Source organism: Melopsittacus undulatus, chromosome 5, assembly GCF_012275295.1.
Source record: "Melopsittacus undulatus isolate bMelUnd1 chromosome 5, bMelUnd1.mat.Z, whole genome shotgun sequence".
NCBI lineage: Eukaryota > Metazoa > Chordata > Aves > Psittaciformes > Psittaculidae > Melopsittacus > Melopsittacus undulatus.
The window spans coordinates 30,117,145-30,139,418 of NC_047531.1; the positions used below are offsets into that span (position 1 = coordinate 30,117,145).

The 22,274-nt window shown below is 36.6% G+C and overlaps 1 protein-coding gene across 1 annotated transcript in view; it reads left to right on the forward strand.

Moving 5' to 3' along the window:
* PTPN12 (protein tyrosine phosphatase non-receptor type 12) overlaps positions 1–22,274 on the forward strand; it is a 71,705-nt gene that overhangs the window by 21,685 nt on the left and 27,746 nt on the right. Inside the window, exons 2-9 of the mRNA XM_034063110.1 lie at positions 9,426–9,534; positions 12,533–12,609; positions 13,609–13,704; positions 14,656–14,694; positions 15,423–15,494; positions 18,168–18,227; positions 20,699–20,841; positions 22,127–22,193. Coding sequence (XP_033919001.1) covers positions 9,426–9,534; positions 12,533–12,609; positions 13,609–13,704; positions 14,656–14,694; positions 15,423–15,494; positions 18,168–18,227; positions 20,699–20,841; positions 22,127–22,193 — 663 coding nt within the window. The remainder of the gene's footprint in view (positions 1–9,425; positions 9,535–12,532; positions 12,610–13,608; positions 13,705–14,655; positions 14,695–15,422; positions 15,495–18,167; positions 18,228–20,698; positions 20,842–22,126; positions 22,194–22,274) is intronic.

Sequence of the window (22,274 nt, forward strand, 5' to 3'; positions counted from 1 at the left end):
AGTTTGACTTGCAGATTTGATGTACAAAACACAATAAAAGATATATAAAGGCTTATTTTATTATCAGGGATTTAGGTTCTCTGTGTTGGTTTTGAAAGAGGATGTACCACAATATCTATGTTACTTAGATTGATGGAGGCTTTTATGAGTCTTCAGATTTAAAAATGTCCCTAAAATGTTCATGATTTAAAAAGGTTAAACTTCAAACTTTTTGATTAAAACAGTATTTTCGTTTTATTTTTTAGTAACTTCACTGCAGTATTCTTGTCTCTGGGTATTCTAATGAAATGATTATATAGGGCTGCAGAAGAGGCAGCTATTTCTTTTGCTAATCAGTTTTGGGTTTGCATGGCCTGAGAACACCTGTGATTAAAGTTACCATGAATTAAAATGTTAATGGTATGCCAAATGATACATTTGAAATATATTTGAGATTAGTTGCAGTTTTTCCTTTTTTTTTTTTTTTTTTTGAGAAGGTTAATTGCACAAAATGAGGAAAGAAACATTTTCTGTGTGTCACTATGATATTGTCATGGAAAATGCATGTGTGCCAATGTTACTCCTGTAGAAGAGAACTGCATACAATATAGCATGTGTGGAGAAGGTTTAAGGATTTCTTTTAAAATTCAGCAGAAACAAGCTAAATGGTAAAGTTTCTGTTGTTCAGGCATTTCACAGTGTTATTTCCAACTCTTGAATGTTCAACCACTAACAAAAAAAGTAATGGACAGAAAAACATCAAAATCATGCTTGTGAATAACTGGTTGGTTGGGTTTGTTGTTTGTGTACCAGCCATGGCTGCTTTGGTTTCATTTGGGTAGTTGCTTTTACCGCTGGCATTATAAGAATTTATAGGAATTTTGTTGGACATTGCATTCCCTGTTCTGTCTCTTTTTGAAACCAGAATGGGCATAATCTGGGTGGAAGATGTGTGATTTGGATCTGTCAAGGACGCATTTGTTCGGCAAAAAAATAACAGATGCTACAACTACAAACAATTATGACACAAAATTCCTTTGTCTTTCCATAAATGTGCTGGTTATTAGGTAGGGTTATTACAGTTGAAATCTTAGTACAAGTTTGTATCTTTAATGAGGCTACTTCTTTCTGGCTTTTAAAATGCTATTGAATGCTGTCATAAATGGCTTCTTTATAGCTAGCACATTCCTTAGCTTCCAGACACAGCCTCAAAGAAGGGGTGAAAATAGTTGTAAGCATGTTTTCTCCAGTTAGTAGAAATGTATTTTCTATTTGATACCTTCTTTTTCCTTTACATTCTCTTACATATTCCCTGTACATATGTCACTGCATGGAAGTACTGATTCAGTGCTTATCAAAAGTCTTCTTTTCTTGTATTTGTCTGGAAAGGTTTTAGACTGTTTTTGGGGGAGGGAATAGTAGTTAAAACTTGTGGGTGTCTACTTGCCAATTAGAAACTAACATAACTATATTAGCAATATCCTCATTGTGCCTGCTGAATACTGGAGGTTCTAAAGTATAGAAATACAGGTACTGTATTTCTATACAAGGTTCAAGCCTGCTTCTGAAAAATAAAAAAAAAAAAACAAAATCAGACTTGTGGGGAAAGATAAAACTAATGTTTTTTTTATTGGAATAGCTTGCGTGTCCAATAAACACCAGCATGTTTAACACTTGAACTCATGTCATTACATAGCAATTCAACTGTATGCTAAACGATGTCACATAACTGAAAGGAACAGCAACACCTTTGAGTTCTAAAGATGATTCAGTAAGGTAATTTGTACTCCAAACTAGATGGCAGTTGCAGTGTTTCTTGACTGCACAAACAGCTATGCTTTTTACTCAGAGCATTTGTTAGGCTCCAGCTTTTCAGCTTGAAGTCACTCAGCAAGTCTTACTGGGCAGGATTTCTGTTTCAGCTAAATGGGCAAGTCATAGCCGGTAAAAAGCCCTGATACCTTTTTGCAAGGCAAAACATAACATCTGTAGCAGACCTTTCTTTTGGGGGGATGCAGATTTATTAAAAAGCTTAAGAAATCTTCTCCTGTGCCTTTAATTATGGCAGCTTTGGTAATGGGGGACCAGCAGGTAGGAAATTCTAGTTTGCTGCTGTTGGAGTGAAAGCTCACTGTTTCCTGTTTCAGTTGTGGTGCCTTTTTTTTCCACCTAGTATGAATTGGGCTGAAAACAAACACTGACCTTAAGGAAACGTGTTCCAAGGCGTGGGAAAAGAGGAAGAGTTTTGCATCTTGTGAAGGAAGAGGGAGGAGAACTTAGTTGGTATTTTTCTTTTTTTTTCCTCCTTTTTTTAGTGTTGAGCAGAAACAAAAGCAAAATATATTCTTTGTGAAACTTAATGCCTCATTCCACACACATTGAGGTCACAAGCAAGGGAATGGTAAAGCCTGTGGGGAGAAGAAAGTTTTGATGGTAACAGATTATGGAATTTCTCATGGAGAAGGCACATGATTAAACAAACTATAAATATTCTTCAGAGCTAGAGGCTTAGCTGTGACCCCTTTAGGTCCTTATGCTGCTTATTTATATCAATTGTTCCCAGTCGGTATTGTCTATCCAGCTCTTCCTTTGAATGTTTGTCACAGGGTTCTTTTGGCTGTTTATGTTTTAGGAATTTAATGTTTTGCTTTGTCTGCTTGTTTACTTGCTCATCAACAGACCACAGGTCTCTTCAATCTTCATCCTTGTAAAACTAGCCCATTACCAGTGGTAGGTATGTTGCTTAACTGTTATGCTGAACATAAATGAACTGCAACTGTAATTGGTAGTACTGCTAATTTAGGCTGAGTTTAGTATGTAGATAGTATAAATATAGTTTCAGAAACGAGAGTGAGAAAAGGGGGCTTTTGGAGAACTCAGCCCATATTTTAATGTGTATGTAGAGTTATCTTCAGTTGTTAGCAGTGAGGGGGGCATGCTTGGTCCTAACATTTTTGTTAGGGGAAATACAGATTTGAAAAGAAGAATCTTTGTTTTACTCTGGCAGTGCCTAATTCTTGAGACTGTGCAGTTGGGTTGGGTTTTTTATATTGGTGATACTTGAAGAAAGCAGGATGTACTTCTTAACTGGTTCCTTTCACTACTGTCATTTGGCCTCCTCTGCATAATGGCGTACCAGTGTTGTCTTCATTGACTAATGCTTTACTGGATATAAATCTTCAATTTGTGAAGTAATGTGAATTCCCCTCTTCCCTGAGAAGCTACCAACTGGGGTTAAAATGTTACAGAAAACACTATGCCATCTAATACTGAAGTGATGCTGTTCTTTATTCCCTGGGTCATTTTTGAGGGGATTTTCTTCTATGTAGCTCACACAGGCTTCCTTGAATGTCGTGGGGTTTTTAGACACATCATTGTCTTGCTGTGAACTGCAGAAGACAGCTCCCAAGGAACCACAGTTGTCTGGCTTGTCTGTCACTTCAGTGGCGATTCCCTTAGAGCACCTAGAGCTTGACAGTTAGGGGGTCTTGCTATAGGGGAATGCCAAGGTAGTGAAAACTCTCCCTTCTTATATCTCGTTCTTTCAATCACTTAAGTTTGCTATCTCCTTTCAGGGCTTTATTTCAGAGAAATAGGTTAAATCCAGACTGATGGCCTGTTCCTTAAAGCCACAGCTGTGAGTGTTGAGATATGGTGAAGCTTTTCTTTTACAAAATGGGGTCATTCTCCTTTCACTGTTTATGCTTGACTGGTGTTCGAGAAAGCTTTTTCCTTCCATGATGAGGACTAGGAATTCTGAAAAATAGTTGTTTGAAAGCTGACAGGAATAACTGGGGGAAGATTACGTGTGTCACAAGTGTATGCTGATTTTCAATTACTTCAAAGACAAAGTGGTGAAAGGGGTAGTCTTAAGAATTAGTTTTATCTGCAATTTCATATGCATGTACTAAGTATTAGTCTGATAACTAGTTTTAATTGTCAGCTTAGTCATTATCTTACATGTATGGGGTTTTTCATGTTCTAATGCTGTGTTTATTTGTAATAACATGCAAAGCATTTAATTTACAAATGTAAACCACAGAGCTGGTTGGGAGACTTAGATGCAAGTATGATACTTGAAATTAAATTAAACTTTGCATTATTTATGCTACTTAACAGAGGAATAAGGTAACTAATGTCCCATGTGGTACAGCTCAGTGTTTATTCAACCCAACTGGATCTCTTTCCCAGAAACTCTGGACTAAGCTGCACTGTGTCTGACTCTCCCCCATGAAGCTCTTGTTCTGACAGAGTGACTGAAGGAAAGCCAGCTCACTCAGTTCATTTATTCCTTGCTACTGCAACCAGGAGTTGCAGAGGCACCCTGACTGAGAACAGTCCATCCTACAATAGTTTACTGGCATCAGCTTTGTCTTGGTGTTTCCCAGAGCCGTCGGTGATAGGAGAGTGGTATAGGGAAATTGCAATAGGATTTGCAGGGACTTGAAAAAACACTTCTGGGACCAAAGTAGTTTTAGGAAGTCAGAGTTTCATTTGAGCAGTGATATATCTGAGTCTGCATTTGAGCTGACATTTCTGAGAACGTCAAAGGCATCCTGGCATCTTTGTGTTCACGGTATTGGTACAGAATCTGAAACCTGTGTAATCCAGCCATAGTTAACCAAAAGATAGTTATTTTGATGTTTCTGTGGTAGCTTGGTTCATGTTGCTCCTGACAGGTACATTTTTCTCATTATATGACAGTACTAGGAAATTTATTCTGCTCTAGTAATGTTTATCTAAATTATGAGAATGAGAGCACAGCTGAACATAATTCATGTGGTTTTCTTCCCCTGCTGCTAGTAAGAACAATGTGATGTCAAGCTTACAATAGAAATAGCTGTCTTATTTCATAAAATGAATGCATCAGTACATTTTTTTAGTGTTTCCTAGTATCTTTTATGCTTTGATTTTTAAGGTGAGCTTTATGGAAGCTTCTCCTTAATTTTCAGTACTTTGAGTATTTTAATGAACTTAAGCAAATTTTTCAAAGCAAATTATGTTTTTTGTGTGATTGGTGTTATCTCATGACTCTGCTGCCATAGCCAACCGTGTAGAGCTTCTGAAGCCCATTACTGTTACCTGTTGTCACATAGCAAATGAATCATGGATGCTGTGGAGTATTCTAGCAGCTGATGTTTGACACTGCTGCTCCTCAGGTATGGTCAAAAAGGAGACCTAAGCCAACATCACTGTTTCACCAACTGATATTTTGACTGTTGGAAATGTCAATAAGTCTTAGAAGACAATTTGAGGCCTTTAAGTAAAGATCTGGTGAAGTGTTTGCTGTGCTTTCCTTGAAAAGAAGCCCAGAAAGGAGTCACAAGAACTTTCTTATCTTACATAAGGTTCAAGCTTTTAAAGCAAGATCTTCAGATCTCAATAGGCAGTCAATAGGCAGTATAAGTTTTTTCTTTATTTACTACTTCAATTTTCTATAATCCACAAACAACGTATCTATGGCATTAAGAAGTGTGTCTTTACAAGCTTTCTAGAGTGTTAACTAGATGAAAAAATTGACTGCAAAACTCAGATCTGTTTTCTGTACTGGCTGGACTGAGTTCTTCTTAATATGGTAGGATTCCACAAGTTGGGTTTGAAAAGCTGATTTGTCTTTTTGTAAAAACACTGAAGCACATTTGTAGTACAGACTGTAAAACCACTGTGGAAGTTGGAAGTATATTTCTGAACTCAAATCATTTCAAAGGCTCATCTCCCCACTGTCACATGTGGTAAGTGTTTGTCACCATCCCACAAACCACTTCTGTCACGCAGTGAATAAGCAGAATTAAATTTGAGCTTTTCTAATGAGAAAGGAACTTAAGGCCTTGTGAATGTAGCTCTTTAAGTATGATGATTCATGAGTATATGCAAACTTTTTGATCATTTTTTTCTTAAAAGAATAAATAAATGAAGATTTTTGTGGTACCAGAATAGCAGTTTCAGTGAATATGTAAGTCTCATGGAAGCATCCACTGTTACCTGCAGAGGCACCAGGCTGGATCTTCAAATGTCCCTGCTGTTGGTGTCTGAGTATGTTCTGGGAAGCGACTTGGCAGTTTACTGACTTAACCCTAATGAGTGCTGCTTTGTACTGTAGATGCTTGTTATGAATTAGCATGAGACTGGACTGTGACAGATCTTACCAGCTATCTTGTCATCAACTTCCTTTAGTCAGAACTAAATTCTTTCTTCTTCTGCCCTGTCATTACCCCCATTCTGCTGTTGAGTACATTGTCCTCCCTCTGGTCACTCCAGGCTGTAACCTAGGAAGCACTGAATCTCTTGCATCCTACAGTGGCAGTGGGGGCATATTGCAAGAGCTTTCTGCAGAAATTGTTGTGTGTAGAGCAAAATGTTCTGCTGTGATGGCACGTTTCCATTCCTGTGGTACTTTGTTCAAAGCTCAGTTTTAGAATTCTTTCCTTTGTTCAAAGCCCATTTTTTTGAATTCTTTCCTTACTCTTCAATGAATTCTTTCTCTTCCAAAAGCATGAAGTAGATACTACTACAAATTATAAACCGTACTCCTTACTCTTTTTGATTCCTTTCAGGACCATACTTTTCTTCTATTACAGATGTCTCAGAACAGCTGAGAAACATGTGTTAAAAGCCTGGATCTTAAAGTGTTTTAGGAACGTGTGTTAAAATGAGCCTGTGTTTCATTTCCAGTCTTTGCCTCAGAGCTGGTTATGCTTATCCTACTTTCTAGGCTGTTCAGCAAATTGTACATCTGTTGGCTAGCACAGGGGAGAAGGCTATGCTGAATTCTCATAGCATCACTTTCTAGAAAAAGAAGTTGGTACTAGTCACTCCAGCCTTTTGGGTTAGGATAGATCCAGGTTGTTTTTGGGAGAACGTTGTGTTTTTTTTCTTGCATGCCTTAAAAATGGGCTAAACAAAAAAGGATCACCTTCCAAGGGTGCTCTTTGGTACCTAGCCTTTTCCCTGTATGACTTCCTCAAGGAAATCCTTTCTCATGCAGAATAAGTTCTGCTTCTACTCCTGGTTTTTAAAGGTCTTTTTTTTTTTTTTTTCCTCTGCGCTTCTTTCTGTTACTTTTCCTAAGCAGAGCTATAGTGTTTGTCCCATAAAAATCAGTATGATGGGGGAAAAACATACAACCAGGTTATGATATGGAACAATATATAAAATCATATTGGTGGCTGTGCTTGGAAAGTATTGTTTCTGTTTGCCTTTTTTTGTTTTTCTGAATTGGAGGCTTATAGCTGATTTCAGACTATAAGTCTTGCAATTCTTACCTGATATAGCTAAATTAGGTGTATTTTGCTCTTTCTAGACTCTTGGTTGTGCTCAGCCATAGCACAGGCAATATTTTTTGATACAAATAAGGGCAGTGTTACACAGGACAGTATGTTTCCCTTGTGCAGTGGCATTCTTTGTCTATACTATGTTACAAACCAGGTTTCTCTGCTTGCTATGTATACAGGTTATGAATTTGCTTCTAGTGTTGCAAAGATGAGGGTAGTCTGCATGGAAGCTTCCTGTAACTGTTCACATGTGTTTTCAAGAATTGAATCTTCCTGTCCTTCACTGTAGCAATGTTTTCAGATAATATATTTAGCACTTGGATCCCTGTGTGGCCAGGGACTCACTGTCTCACCTCTTTTTTTCATTGCCCAGCACTGCGACCCCATGTGCTAGTTCTGCTGCTGGTTTTAGCATTTGGTGATTTCATCTGTTGATAGTCCTTGGAGAAGAAAATTTGTCTGAAAACTGGTGGTACTTGACTTGCTTATAATCACAGAATGTGTTGGGTTGGAAGGGACTTTAAGACCATCTAGTTCCAACCTCCCTGCTATGGGCAGGGACACCTCACCCTAGACCATGTTGCCCCAGGCCCTGGTCAGACTGACCTTGAATACTGCCAGGGATGAATGCCATTTTTATGGATTATTAGATGCATATTATTCAACTAAGTTAAGGCATGGTTTACATTTGCATATAAAATCTGCGGTGGTTTTCACCCTATCCAAATTTTATCAAAGTGTTTTTCTGTATACAGCAAAAACGCTACATTTTGTGGTTTTCTTCCTTTTTTGCCAGAAGAATTACTGCAGGACTTGAGTTGCCAGTTCATTTTCGCTTTTTCTGTAAAAATTTAAAGTGTGCAGTGAGTCTCATGAGTGCTTCAGTAGTTTTAGAGGAATTTAAGGAGAAAACAGACTTTTCAGCAGATCGTCTTACATTCCCCTTCTGCCTGTATGTTGTCATATAGTCTGTGAAAAACAGGATTTGTATTTTTATCTAGCAACCAACATCCTTCATTCTTCCCCTTCTCTAAAAGAAAGCAAGTCATGAACTTTTGAGGTCTTCAAGGATGATAATCAAGCATTGAATATGGAGGGGAACATGAACAACTTCTGTCCTTCTACTTCTGTAAAATACCAGTCAATGGCAATCCTAAACTTGCTGGAAGCTATGTACTGTTATCCTTTTGATCATCTTGTATACCACCACCATGTCAGTGTCGATAAAACAGCTGGTTTTGCAACCACCTACTTTAACTAGAAGGCAGAATTAACTTTCTGGGTTCTTCAGGTTCCTTTTTTAAATCTGGATGTCTACACAGTCTAAAATAACAAGTCCTTCTGGCTCCTCTTGGATTTTATTTTTCCTTCCAAAGAGAATTCACACTCTTGTTCCTCCTCAGTTTTAAGGTTGTGAAGGCCTAGCACAAGTGTGATGATACAAGCTGTATTGCTCTTGTTCTTTCCAAGGTTGCTGGAAGGCATAGTCTGGTTTTTATTATTGGATGTTTTGACTCTCTCAGATTTCCAGGATTTGAAATACATGGATGTGGGGGAGCTTTGGTGGGGAAAAGACATACGTTGTGAATCCAGCAGACCTCCTGTCAGAGTCTTAATTGCAAATACCTTATGCCTGAGAGGCAGGGACCTTCTTTCTCTGAGTGAGCTTGAAACTCAATAGGGCTTGGGCATTAGGAGTTTGATGCCTGTTAAAAGTGAGATTTTCTGTTCAGATGTCAGTGTTGAAAGCCACACGCTTCAGAGCAAAGTACAGGGTGCTAGTGCTTGTTCCCAAGCCAGCTGGCTCTGAGCTATTACTCCAGGTATTCTGAGCAAGAGCAGGGTTTGCTGTTTAACACAGGTACTCTTAATGCAGTTGTCACTCCCTAACAGGGCAGTGTATTTCCTAAATAAAATGTCTGTATTCCATACTGGTGGTGTAGTAGCTTTCCCAAAGCTCCATGTCTCATGTGTATAGAGCCAGCTTCAACTTGGCAGAAAACTGATGATGAGCTGAAAGTACTGAATAATTAGATTATTAAACTTCATCATAGTGAATATTGTGAAAGGAACAAAGAAGTTTTTGAGTTATCTTATACTTTATCAGTGAAGCTAAAACCTTGTGATGTTTGTTATTTGCAGATTTGAAAATATAACATAAATGTTCTATTTCAGAGGTTAAGAAGATTATCAACAAAATATAGAACAGAGAAGATCTACCCAACAGCCACAGGAGAAAAAGAAGAAAATGTTAAAAAGAATAGATACAAGGATATATTGCCATGTAAGTCTGATTTACGTATTAATAGAAGGTAAAGTGCTTGTTATTCTTAATGTATTCTGAATTTTACTATTTAGTTATTACTGACAAGTAAAATTGGAGATAATTTGCTGAAAGATAACTTTCATAGAATTTTTATTTTTAACTTGGAAGGCAAAGTAAGTGAATACTTATATATTAGGAGAGCTATTACCTAAAGATAAAATGTGTGCTAGGGCCCAAGCCATATCAAGATGATGGTTTCATTTTGGCTCAGAATAGTCTAGAATTTTACTAGGTGCTTAACTGTATTTTTTCCTTAGGACCATGTTATTCATGGTAGAAAATAAGTGTTAGCGTAAATTCTAGATGGAATTTCAAGGGACCCAGGTTTGTAGTTTGAAGTAAAATAGGTTGGTTTTGGTTTTGTTTTTTTTTTTGCTGGCTTGTTTGTATCCTGCGAGTGGTGCCATAGAACTTTCAGTGCTGGATTATGCTTGGTTTGTGTTTTGGTAGAGATGAAATTCTCTTTAAGGTACAATCACAGAAAACAAGAGTCAGAGCTGAATTTAAATTTTAAGGCCACCACTGTGTGGCTAGAATGAATCAGTAACCTGTAAGACAAGACTGCATGTTACAAGCTGTGTAGCTCGTGGGCAGTGTATTCCAGAAGCTCTTGCTGTGCTTCTCAGTATGAACAGCTGACAGCGAGGTTAAATGGCAGTTGTCTGACAAATGCCATTTTTCATATCCCAGAAGATGAGCAACAGATACATTTCACTCTGCTCAACTTTCTCAGAAGTGTTAGGAGGTTTATAACCAATTCGAAGTTGAAAATGCTGTAAGCATCATTAGCTTTCAATTTCAGAGTATGATCTAGTAGTAAACTCCAGTGACTGTGTGTTTCATATTGTTGTACACCTCTATGCTCTTTTTCTAGTGCTGGAGTCCTTACTGTTTACCAGCACTTGAAACAGCACTTCCAGCAGTAAACTTTGCTTTAAAGCCACAGGCCTTAGATTGTTTAAGGTGGTGGTATAGTGCTTGCTGCTGCACCAGGAAGGAAAGGCACACCTATTCCTACTTTGCTGGAGAATTATGTTATGTGTGTGTATATATATATGTATATATATATATACATGTTGAAGAGTAGTGTAATACTAAGTTCAACTGCAGCAAAATTATTAAATATTATTGGGATTTTTGTGTTTGGTTTAGTTGGGAGGAAACCTGTTCAATGGATAGAGTGAAAGTGAAAAAGAGATGGGAATTATTCTTGTCTCAAAAATAAAAGTTGTTATGCTCTTTCTTCTGTGCTGGCATTTTGGTAGATTGTAAAATCATAGAATGGTTTGGGTTGGAAGGAACCTTAAAGCTCATCCAGTTCCAACTTCACTGCTACAGGCAGGGACACCTTCCACTAGACCAGGTTGCTCCAAGCCCCATCCAACCTGGCCTTGAACACTGCCAGGGATGGGGCAGCCACAGCTTCTCTGGGCAACCTATGCCAGGCCCTCATTACACTTAAAGTAAAGCATTTATTCCCTACATCTAACCTACAGCCTCCCCGTTTCAGATCTACTATTATAAAGTAGTTTTTAGTATTAAGTCTGTGACACCATTGCATGCTTAGAAGTGTTCTTGCTTTTGTGTTATATATATGAATGTAATATGGTGTAATATGCTTGAAGGGGTTTCTCTAGGCCTTTCTGTGAGAGTGTGTTGTCTTTAGATCTGTGATTTAAATGTCTCATAATCTACACTTGTGCTTTTTTAGGAAGCATTACATGGTAAGACAAACATTTTTTTGTATGTTATCAGTGCTCTGGCAGAAAATTTCACCATGTTCAAAGCAAGTATCTTGGAAGCTTTTTGGAAAAGGTTTCTGTACAGAAATAACTCTTTAACATGTACTTGTGGGCACAGTTCCCTGCTTTATTACCAGTGATGTTTTGACAAAAAAAAACAATCCTCTAACCCCAACCAACTATATTTCCTCTTTTAAATAGACTCATTTTTATATCTTTTTCTTGAATTTAGCTCTAATCAAAGTTTTAGCATTTGTTCTGTGGTTGAGGAATTCATGCTGGGAGCAGAAAGTAACAGGAATCACTTGAGCAGATGCTGTTTCTGCAGTGTTCAAAGCTAATTTTTTTTCATCCCAACTAAAACAGCCTCTAGTGTAGAGGTAGTTTGAGTGATTTTTTTTTTTTTTTTTCTTAATGTGATAGCTAGGAAGTGTTGGTCTCAAGAAGAGCTGGAAGGACTGGTGAGCCGACCAACCCCCTACACTCCTTCTTATTAAAACTCAAGTTCTTTCTGTATTGAAAATGAAATTATTTTTTTTTTTACACCAAAAAGAATTCCAAGAAGTTAAGTTTATTCTGTCAACAAGTAATAAAGGCTGTTCTTAAGACTGCTGAGGATTTTGGTCTCCAAAGATCTGCTGGTTTTGTAAGAAGCTTTCCCCTGAGACAGTAATGCTCAAGGCAGAAACTTGAAATGTCAACACTCCTACATGAAGGAATCTGCTGCTTCTAGTTAAGAAGTGCCCCAGCAAAGTGCCTAAACCTTGTGTTCAGAGATAGATGTCATTCTGTGCCTGAGCGTTAAACCCCAGTGCATGTTTCAATGTTGAAATACTTGGAATCCTCCCTGGCAGAGACTCTTAAGACCTGGTGGCTGCTTCAGCTACCCACTGGTGGTTAATTCCTTCTGCTTTCTGTAGCTGTGCTTTAATTCTGACCATCATGATCTGTGTTAATATTGTGTAACTATACTTTGGGTTATTTCTGATCAGTTGAATTTTGCGTTGTTGTGATTAATTGCTTTTGGAATCCCAGTTAGGGGAGGGATGTTAAATAATAAACTGACTTACTTCTGTGGCTTATCTTTGGGAAACATTCTTTAATGCTTAATTTCCTCTATGCATATAATATGTATTGTATATCTTATATTTACTGTTACACATTGATTTGTATATGTTGTAATTCTTGTATTAAAAAAAATATTCTTCTTTTAGTTGATCATAGCCGGGTTAAACTGACCTTAAAAACTCCCCCACAAGATTCAGACTACATTAACGCAAACTTTATTAAGGTATGTATTACTGTCTTAACGGTTCTTAAATTCTTTTTAAGCTTTTATTTCCTCTCAGTGCAGTTTTAATATTATAGACTGAGATAAGAATATAAAGGTGTGAGTGAAGATTTTCTTGTATTATAACTGAAAAATGCAAAGATTATGCCATTTATGAGATAATATTTTTCAGTTTTAATCTTAGTCTAAGTATAATATAAAATAACTTCATTTTGAAGTGACAGGCAACCCAATTGGAACATTATACATAGGAAAATTCAGATACTGTTATATTAACAATTGATGGTGTTGAAAATACCACACTTGAGAAGTTGGTTTTAGGCATCATAAATGAGGTGTCTGACAAATTGTTCATGTTATATGCACTTCCTGTAGTTCATGGTAGGAGTGTGGCAATGGAATTATATCTAACATTCTTAAAGACAAGACAGAATTTGGCTGAAAGTGTTACACTTTTGTTTCAAAGGGTGAATATCTTGGGCTTTTCTTGTATTTTTATCCTGATGCTGCTTCTATACAGTAATGCTTATTCAGTTGCTGAATGTTTAGTATTACAAGGTGAATGAAAATGCCTTCATGCTTTATATAAAATAAATGTTAAAATTTTGGAGTTTTGAAATGTGGCATTACTGGAAGGAGGAATTAAATTTGTTCAAGGGGATGCTTTTTAGCAGCAGATTTTCAAATTATGGTTGTTAAGTGGTCAGGTACTAAAGAAAATGCAGGCTTAAAGGGAACCTACTGAAATTGAACATACAGAAGTTTCATGTTTTCTGTTAGTCTCTGGCAGCACAGTAGCTGTTGTCAACCTGGGCTCCTTTGAAATCACCTGCAAAATTCCCACTAATGTGAATGGGACTCATTTCATATTCACACTTCCTGTTGTATCAAAAAATTAAAGATATCCTAATTTTACATGATTATAACCTCAAGCCTGTTTTTGTTCAGTACAGATAAATTTTCTTTATAAACATTAATGGTTCCTTTGTGCAATCCTAGGGAGTACATGGGCCAAAAGCATATGTTGCCACCCAGGGACCATTAGCAAATACAGTAATAGACTTCTGGAGGATGATATGGGAATACAATGTTGCTGTAAGTACCTACTTACAAACCAAAATTGAGTACTTTCTTATTTCATAGCACAGTGATTTGATATCTTTTGCTTGAGCTGGCTATTACTATAAAAATATTGACAGTTTATTCCATTTACTTCTCACATCTTGCTTTTGTAGTTTAAATAGCATTCTTTATACTGTTATATTATTTATTCAATTTAAGAATGTAAATTCAAAGTAACAATTTCATTGAATGAATATGAAATCATTAATAGATTGGTACTTGGTTACATCTGTCCTCTAGGAGACCTTACAGCTCTTAAGTGGGCTGACAAAATCAGATACAGAAGCTATATGTGAAACAATGAAAAAAAGCCTACCTTTGGGGTTTTTTGCTAATTTTGGGTTAATTACTGCTATTGTCAAGCCTCAACTTTTAAGTACTGCTAAAACTGGATATGTTCAACAAATTATTTCTGAAAATATTTTCCAAGTGTTTTATCAGACATTTAAATGGTGGTTACATGTAACAAATACCTGTGCTATTCACATTCATGTAGCTGAAATAGCTTTGCCTAAGACATATAATTCTTGGGTTTTAAATGTGGTTTTACAAATATTTTAAGCAGGCTATGTAATTTTAAGCAAATATAGCTCTATTTCTTCCAGTCAGCAAATGGTCCTATTTTTTTAATGATTAAATCTAGACTTTACAATCAGACTGAATAAATAAGGTGTTTGTACAGGATTACAGTGCACCCAGATCAAGTAACCTTAAAATGTTGTATTAGTATTGTAGATTTTGTGTGGAATAAAACTTGGGTACTATTTTAGAATTAAAAGGGTGTGCATCTGCAGTTTGCAAAACAGATTGGTCTCTTCAGTAGTAACCAATTACCGATTTTGGCCCAGACAGAAGCAAATAGTGGAGTGTTGAATTTATTTGATCTAAAACCAGCTAACTTTAAGCATCTTTTTGTCTTTTCAGATAATTGTAATGGCCTGTCGGGAGTTTGAAATGGGAAGGGTATGTATACTAAATACAAAACTAAATGAGCATTGCTCATGTGCGGCAATATGCTGATGCCTGTGAAGTTCTATATGCTAAATCCATAACTGTAAAAATAATATCCCAGGTTGAATGAAAATGCCTACCCTTCTATTTGTGTGTATAGAAAAGAGTGAATGGAACTGCTTTTCTTCTCTTGTTTACAGTGTTACATTATTATTTAGGTGTCATCCCAGTGGAACATACCATACATGTTTGTGAACCAAACTGTACCAATGGTCTGTTATGTCACTATGGAAAAAGTCTTGCTCTTTGTGGGATGTAGGCCAACTATCAAAATCCTGAGTCCTGAATTTCCTGTTAATCTATACAGCTGCAAAAACAATCTGTCTTTTAAATCTGCTATATTCGTGTGACCTGAGGAGGAAGTAAAAAGGGTAAATTGGTCCATTATGAACTCCAGGCTTTCACAAAACCTGAATAAGCTCTCATCATGTCCCTCTGTGTGATGTGTGCTAACGCATGTGTAGGCAGTTGTGAAGTTCATGTCCTCATTTCCAAAGTGTCCCTTTTGGCTTTATGGGTCATCTGAATCTTTAGTGTTCCAGTAGGCAGATGTTAAGGAAAAGCACCGAACAAGAGAGAGACTAAGGCATTTGAGATTATCATTTGGTCTTCTCTGCTTGTGTTAATCATTATCTTTCAGTACTACACATGAATTAAATTTGAGTTCTTTGCTTTAACAGAAAAAATGTGAACGTTACTGGCCTCTGTATGGAGAAGCAGCTGTAACTTTTGGACCATTTCGTGTTTCTTGTGTAAGTATAAAGCTTTATAAATTAGTTTTGAAGGATTTATGCTTTTGTAACTTAAAATAACTGTTCAACAAACTGTGTATTACAAAACGAATGCTTTTTTAATTGTTCAGTCTCAAATTTCACAGGAAGAGTCTCAAAGGAGTACAGTGGAAAACAATGTGTGTATCTAAGCTATGTAGGCTTTTGAATCTTCCTTGATTTTTTTTTTTAAGTAGAGAATCTGTGTGTCTTGGTCTGGTATTTTTCATGTATCTTTTTTTTAGCTTTACATGATGTAGTTCTGAATGTCAGTACCATACCCATGAAGTCAAGTAATATTCATGCAGTTGTTTGTTATGAATTGTGTGTTTTGGATGTGCATGAGAAATGAGAGTAATGCTGGAACGGGTTATTTTCCTTAAGTAACATGAAGTTAATTATGAGAGCATGAATAAAGAAAATGGAAACTGAGCTCCTATTTTTTTTTAAACTTGCTTCTATTGGTAGCAGATACAGGTTTATTTGAAATTACTTCCTTTGCTTCTATTGTTTCTTATAAAGTCAAAACAAAGCCAAGTAGCGGATCACCATGAGGTCTCAATCTAATCCTGGAGAATTCACGGGGGGTAACTGTAAAGTAAGCCATGATTCCAGGAAGATGGTGGAAACCTGAATGTTTCCATGGCACATTGTCTCAATGTTATTGGGAGTTCCGATCTCTGAGCTTAACTACTAGAGCCTCTTCCACTTTTGATATATGCTCATAAATGGTCACGTAAGGATTTCTGGCAGGTGAATAGGCAGGAAGAGGGACTGTGGATATGTCTTACACCAGCACAGCAGGGAACTGAAAGTAATCATTCTTTTGGCACCTGTCATCTCAGCACCACACAAGAGAAACCCCAGTGGGTTTTTATAATCATCTTTCCTCGGCAGAGAAAGCTGGGATAGTAAAAGAAGTAATGGTGCAATTGCCATTTCACGAAGGGGACCACTTACATGGAAGAAATTAACTTCAGCATAAGTGATTTTACTGTGAACTTTTTACTCTGGAGTTCATTATTGACCTTAGCTGTTCACTTACTCTTAAACAGTGGAATTGATCTATTCCAAATTGATCTCAAAATTGTTTTTATCTTCTTCTTAGTGCAAAATTATGTGGGTTTGGGCAGGAATTGCTGCTATTTTCAAGCTGAAGTGCTTTAAGGTGTTCAGAAGAAGCTAGCATGTCAGTTTATTAAGCTATTCTTAATCCTGCTTTGAAATAGTGTACTAAGAATTAAGTACACTTCAAGATCATCTTGTCAGGAAAGCACATACTTATAAATTTTAGTCTGTGAAGACTGGGTAGCCTTTTCCTACCTTAAACTGATTTAAAACTTGTCTTGTGGGTTTGGCTTTTTATGGGGGATTTTTGTGCCCAGTACCTACTGGGCAATGGTCACATACCTGGCAAGTGTTTGTGAAAAGGTATTGCATGTATGCTGTGATTGACTTCTCAGCTGAATATTGCTGTAGGGTACACTGGTATGTATTTGCTCCATTGCTGCTAGCTATGCACTATCTCCTTTAAAGCTGCAAGGTGCTGCAGTTGTTTTCTTGATGGAAAATGGTATATTCCTAGTAGATATAGGAATGCAAAAAGTGAAGGACAGACAGGCTGAGAGAGCTGTGCTTCAGCCTGAAGAAGAGGAGCCTCAGGGGAGACCTTACAACAGTCCTGCAATACCTAAAGGGGCCTACAAGAAATCTGGAGGGGGACTTCCTACAAGGGCATGTAGTGACAGGACAAAGGGGAATGGCTTTAAACTGAAAAAGGGGAGACATAGATTAGATATTAGGAAAGAATGCTTCCCTGTGAGGGTGCTAAGGTGCTGGCATGGGATGCCCACAAAACCTGTGGCTGCCCCATCTGTGGCAGTGTTCAAGGCCAGGTTGGACAGGGCTTGGAGCAACCTGGTCTAGTGGAAGGTGTCCCTGCCTGTAGCAGTGAAGTTGGAACTGGAAGAACTTTAAGGTTCTCTCCAACCCAAACCATTCTGTGATTCTAAAGCGTATGTGCTGTCTCCTAAATTCACTGTGGGAAGCTATAATGCTAAGCTTTTAAAAACATTTTCAAATTGTGATATTACTGGTATTTTAAGTATGGCAATATTGTTTGGTGTTTACAGTATGAATTGTCCTTGGTGTTCCAAAGGCAGACTTGAAAATTTTGTGAGTGTAGAAGCTATGCTTTTTGGCCCCAGTCATGATACTTACAGTGATCCATTCAGATGCACACTTAATTGAAGGTAGTAGAAGGCGGGGAAAAATGAAAGGGAATGTCACAGTATGGAGTGATAAGAGGCTGAAGTCTATGCAGCAGAAGTGTTCCAGAAGGATGGCTGTGGGAGGCAATCTGTAAATTGGATGAATGTATGGAGAAATAAAGCAATAGAAGTACTTTGAAATACAAGGTTATTGATACTTCCAGGAGTAGGCTAGACACTGGTTTGAACACTCACATTTTTATTTTAAGTAAAAATAACATCTTCCACGGTATTTTTTTTTTATAGCAAGGTAAGTTGCTATTTAAAATCAGTGCTTGATTGCCCATTTTTTGGGGGGATCCAAGTCTGGTTTTTTTAGTTGTATCCTTTATGCTGCATATTGACATATTTTTTCCCCTAATTCATTACTGGTTTTCATGTTTAGGAAGCTGAGCAAGCAAGAACAGATTACTTCATTAGAACATTATTACTTGAATTTCAAAATGTAAGTACACAATAATCACTTCTGGTCTCAATTTTAATGGTGGCTCTAAGGTCTCTAAAATGATACAATGGGGAAAGCTCATAAAACTATCTTCACTTTTTAATGTGCTGACTCTATGTAAATCATTAAGTTTTGAAGTGATGTTAAAGGCTTAGTATATAAGAAAAGAGTAGTAAAACTCTTTCCTTGTCTTTTTATATAAGTTCTTGGCTGGCCAAAGTTGTGTGATGGTCTTCAATACCATATGTTAACAACTAGAAAGCTTCTGTCACCCTAGGAGAATTTCACAGTTTACCCCAACTGAAAACATGGTGACAAACTGAATCAAACTTGTCAAAAGACCCTGTTCTCTCTGGTTAGCTTATTTTTGGGTAAAGTCTGTGTGCTTGCTAGAATTTGCCCTATAATTTGATGTCAAGAGGATTTTACAATGTTAAAAGATATTTCTGATGCCTGTTCATATATTTGTATTGCCAAATAAAAATAAAGTCAGGATGGATGACAACAGCTTAGTAACTTCTTTTATTTTCCCCAAAGTTTCTCATTCTAGCTTGTAAAAAGTTACTCTTTTTGGAATGGAAAGAGATACAAGAAATGTGGAATGTTCTTGACTAAATGAGTTGTGTTCTCTTTTTGCTTGGAAAACTTCTGCATGGGGGAGTTGCATGTAATATATTCAAGGGTCAAGATGGAAATGTCCTTTTAAAAGTGAGCTCAAGGCTTTGGAATTCTTGAAGAATGATATCCTAGTGTCCAAGATGTAGAATTGGCTTACCAGAGAAGTATTCTGGTAAAGCGGTTCATTTACACTATCTGAGTTGGCAACTGTAAATGGATTATTGGACAAAATTGAATTTATTCATCATTGTGAAAACTTAAGACACAAACTACTGTGAAACATGACACCTACTTAATAAACTGTGTGTTAATTGTGAAGGTTGTTGTATTTTCAGTGAAATAAAAGCACTTGAGTTCTCACATAAGTGTTAAGAAGGAATGATTTAAGCCTTTCTTGCAAACTTGAGTTTTGGATTTGATGTAACCTCATTATTCTAAAAAACAACTGTCAGCAAATAAAGAGAAGTGTAGAGCTGTGCTGCAAAACCAGGAAGGCTAATGGTCTGTTTTACAGAATGTCTTTTTAGCAGGCATCCTGTGTTAAGAAATGATTTACCACAGGTTAGTCTCACTTATGGTTAGGTTTTGTTTAATAGTGCTTTGTTCCATTTCAACAATTAATATTACACCAGTTATGAAGACTGTTGAATCATGAGGGAGATAATTTTGAGGGGGTAATTCTTTTACTGGAGTAGCTTGTTAGGTGCTTGCAGTAGGATTTATGAACTCTAAATCAGTTCGTTTCTGTTGGTATGTCCTGAATGCTCATGCCTGACCGTGCTATGAAACTTCAGATGGCAGAAGTGAACTGCATAAAAACTGTGCGGTCTGCAACATTGTTTTCTGAAATGATGCACTTAAAAACAGAACTGAAAAAATATCAAAAGTCCTGAAGCAGAACCTCCATCACATTTAATAGCTGAATATGATGAGAGCTCGTTACTTCAGAAACTACAGCTAATATTGCTTGCATCTACCATACATACAAATCATGTTTAGCTGCTTCTATGAATTCTGTTCTAGTTAATATTTATAGAATGCCTGCATACTACATAAAAACTAAGTAATAAAAAGAAAGTTATAGTTAGAGCTATTGTTCTTTTCAAAGAGCCTGAAGTTTGCATTCCTTTAAGGAGTAATGTAAAGAAAGGATTAACAAGATATGTTGATATTCAACCTATGCAGCTGATAAAATGATCTTTCTTCAGACTTACTTAGTAAATTTGCTTCAGCATTTCTGTGGGCACATACTTTGGTAATGAATTACAGACTTTTCATTTCACTTTGAAAATTCTAAGTGTAGCCTTGCACTGTGGAGGAAAATACGTATTTGGGGTGTAGTGTAGTATCCTTCTATGTTCACTTTCTGGTTTTCCAGAATAATGAAAAGTCTTGTCAATTCTATAAAATTTTCCATGGAGAATCATACCAAATTCTGTGCAAAAGAAATTGAAACTCATAAATAGACAAAATTATTCCAGCTTCTATGATGAAAAATGGTTTGGTCTTTCCCTTCTCCCTTTCAAAATTTAAGACTGTAAGGACAGACAGTCTTTTAACACAATGCAAAGTTGTGGGTCCTTTAACCCATACGTTACAGACAGGTTCTTCTCTGAAGTAACCTGTAGCACTTTCTCCTATGCATTAGTCACCACTCAAAGTGCTACTCCTTCAGAACTTCCCTTTTGCTTTTGTAAGTGGTATAAGCTATGGGGTTTTTTTGATACAGTAAATGGCTTTGCTTGTGCACACTTAATCATGCAAGAAATTGAGGGTTCATAGAACTAATTACTTCATAGAAACTCCTCATATGCATATTATCATTAACACCTTTCTCCCTCCCCCTCCTTTAGGAGACTCGTAGTGTCTACCAATTTCATTATGTTAACTGGCCTGACCATGATGTCCCATCATCTTTTGATTCTATTCTGGACATGATCAGCTTGATGAGAGAATACCAGGAACATGAAGATGTACCAATTTGTATACATTGCAGGTATCAGATATATTTATTTTTTCAATTTAAGTTTAATTTAAGTCTAGACTTTTGGTATGAGATGTACTAGTTTGATTCTCAATCAGAATTTATCAATTTATCTATTTTTATTTTCTAAAAAGGAATATTTGTATTTCCTCATGTCAAAACTTGGCTCAGAATCATACAGCTTTCATTGTCTTTAAACTCATGCCACAGTGAAATTTTGCTTCTATTTCAGTTTAATTCTTTTCTGATTGATATTCTGTCTTAGTCTTTGAAAAGGAAAATGTTTTGTGGTACTTAAGACATTTAAATTCTCATTAGGACAAAATAGACTTTGAAGATCATTGCAAATCAGATCTGGGAGTGAAGGCTCCATTCTTAATAGGAGAGATTATATAGCAGGTGCATCTCTACCTAAGAACTCTTCTGTCTGCCTTCTAATATGACAAAAAAAAAGGTCACTAACGAACAGGCTGTAGTTTCTGGTTGGTGTTTGCTTCTGGGCAAAAGCAAAGGTTCTTGCTTATGATATTTAATATTTTTTAAAGCAACAAAACGTGTATATGTCAAAAGAACTGAATTCAGATTTTCAAGCCAGGAAATGTTAAATTGTTGGGGCTTCTTAACTCTTTAGAGCTTGATTATACTCTTAAGAAGTAATTGAGGTCTAAAACCATGAAAAATTTTCTTAGCCCTGAAATCCATTTCACTTTGTCCTGTTTCTCTTGGATGTCAATGCAGTTGTGAAGGTTGGTTCTTTACAACAGTATAATTATAATGTAATAAATATGCATACATTATAACTCTTTATGTGTAAAACAAAGAAATTCATTAGGAAGAATAAGTGATTGTTCACTGTCATTTTTTAATAGCTTTTAGATTTAAGCTGTTAAGATAGAAAGCAGAAAATACAGACATGATACTAAATCAGAAAAATGTGGGAAGTCTTTAATGTATTCTGGTTTGCCATTTAACATATCTTCCATTAAACTTGGACAAAATCCCTGCTGTTGAAGCAGTGGTAACTAGAAATAATGTGACGAAAGGGGCAATAAAAATGTCAGCATTGAAGCATATTTCATGGTAGCGGTTCCCACTTGCATTAAAAGCTTTAATGTTCCATTCTCCATTTTGCACTGCCAATTCATTTTTCCTTTTAAGACACTCATGTCGGGTTGAGTGAGCTAAAAATAAAAAGTATTTAGATACTTACTTTTTCATGTGGACTCTGGAAGTAAAGCTTATAGTGTGTTTTTTAACCAGTGAAAATTATTTCTAACACACCTGTTTATATTCATAGTGCAGGGTGTGGAAGAACAGGAGCCATCTGTGCCATAGATTATACATGGAATTTGCTTAAAGCTGGGGTAAGGAATCTTAAAAGAAGAAACTTTGTGGCATTCCATCATTTCATAATGGTGATTGACTGAGCTCCCAAATGTTCTGTA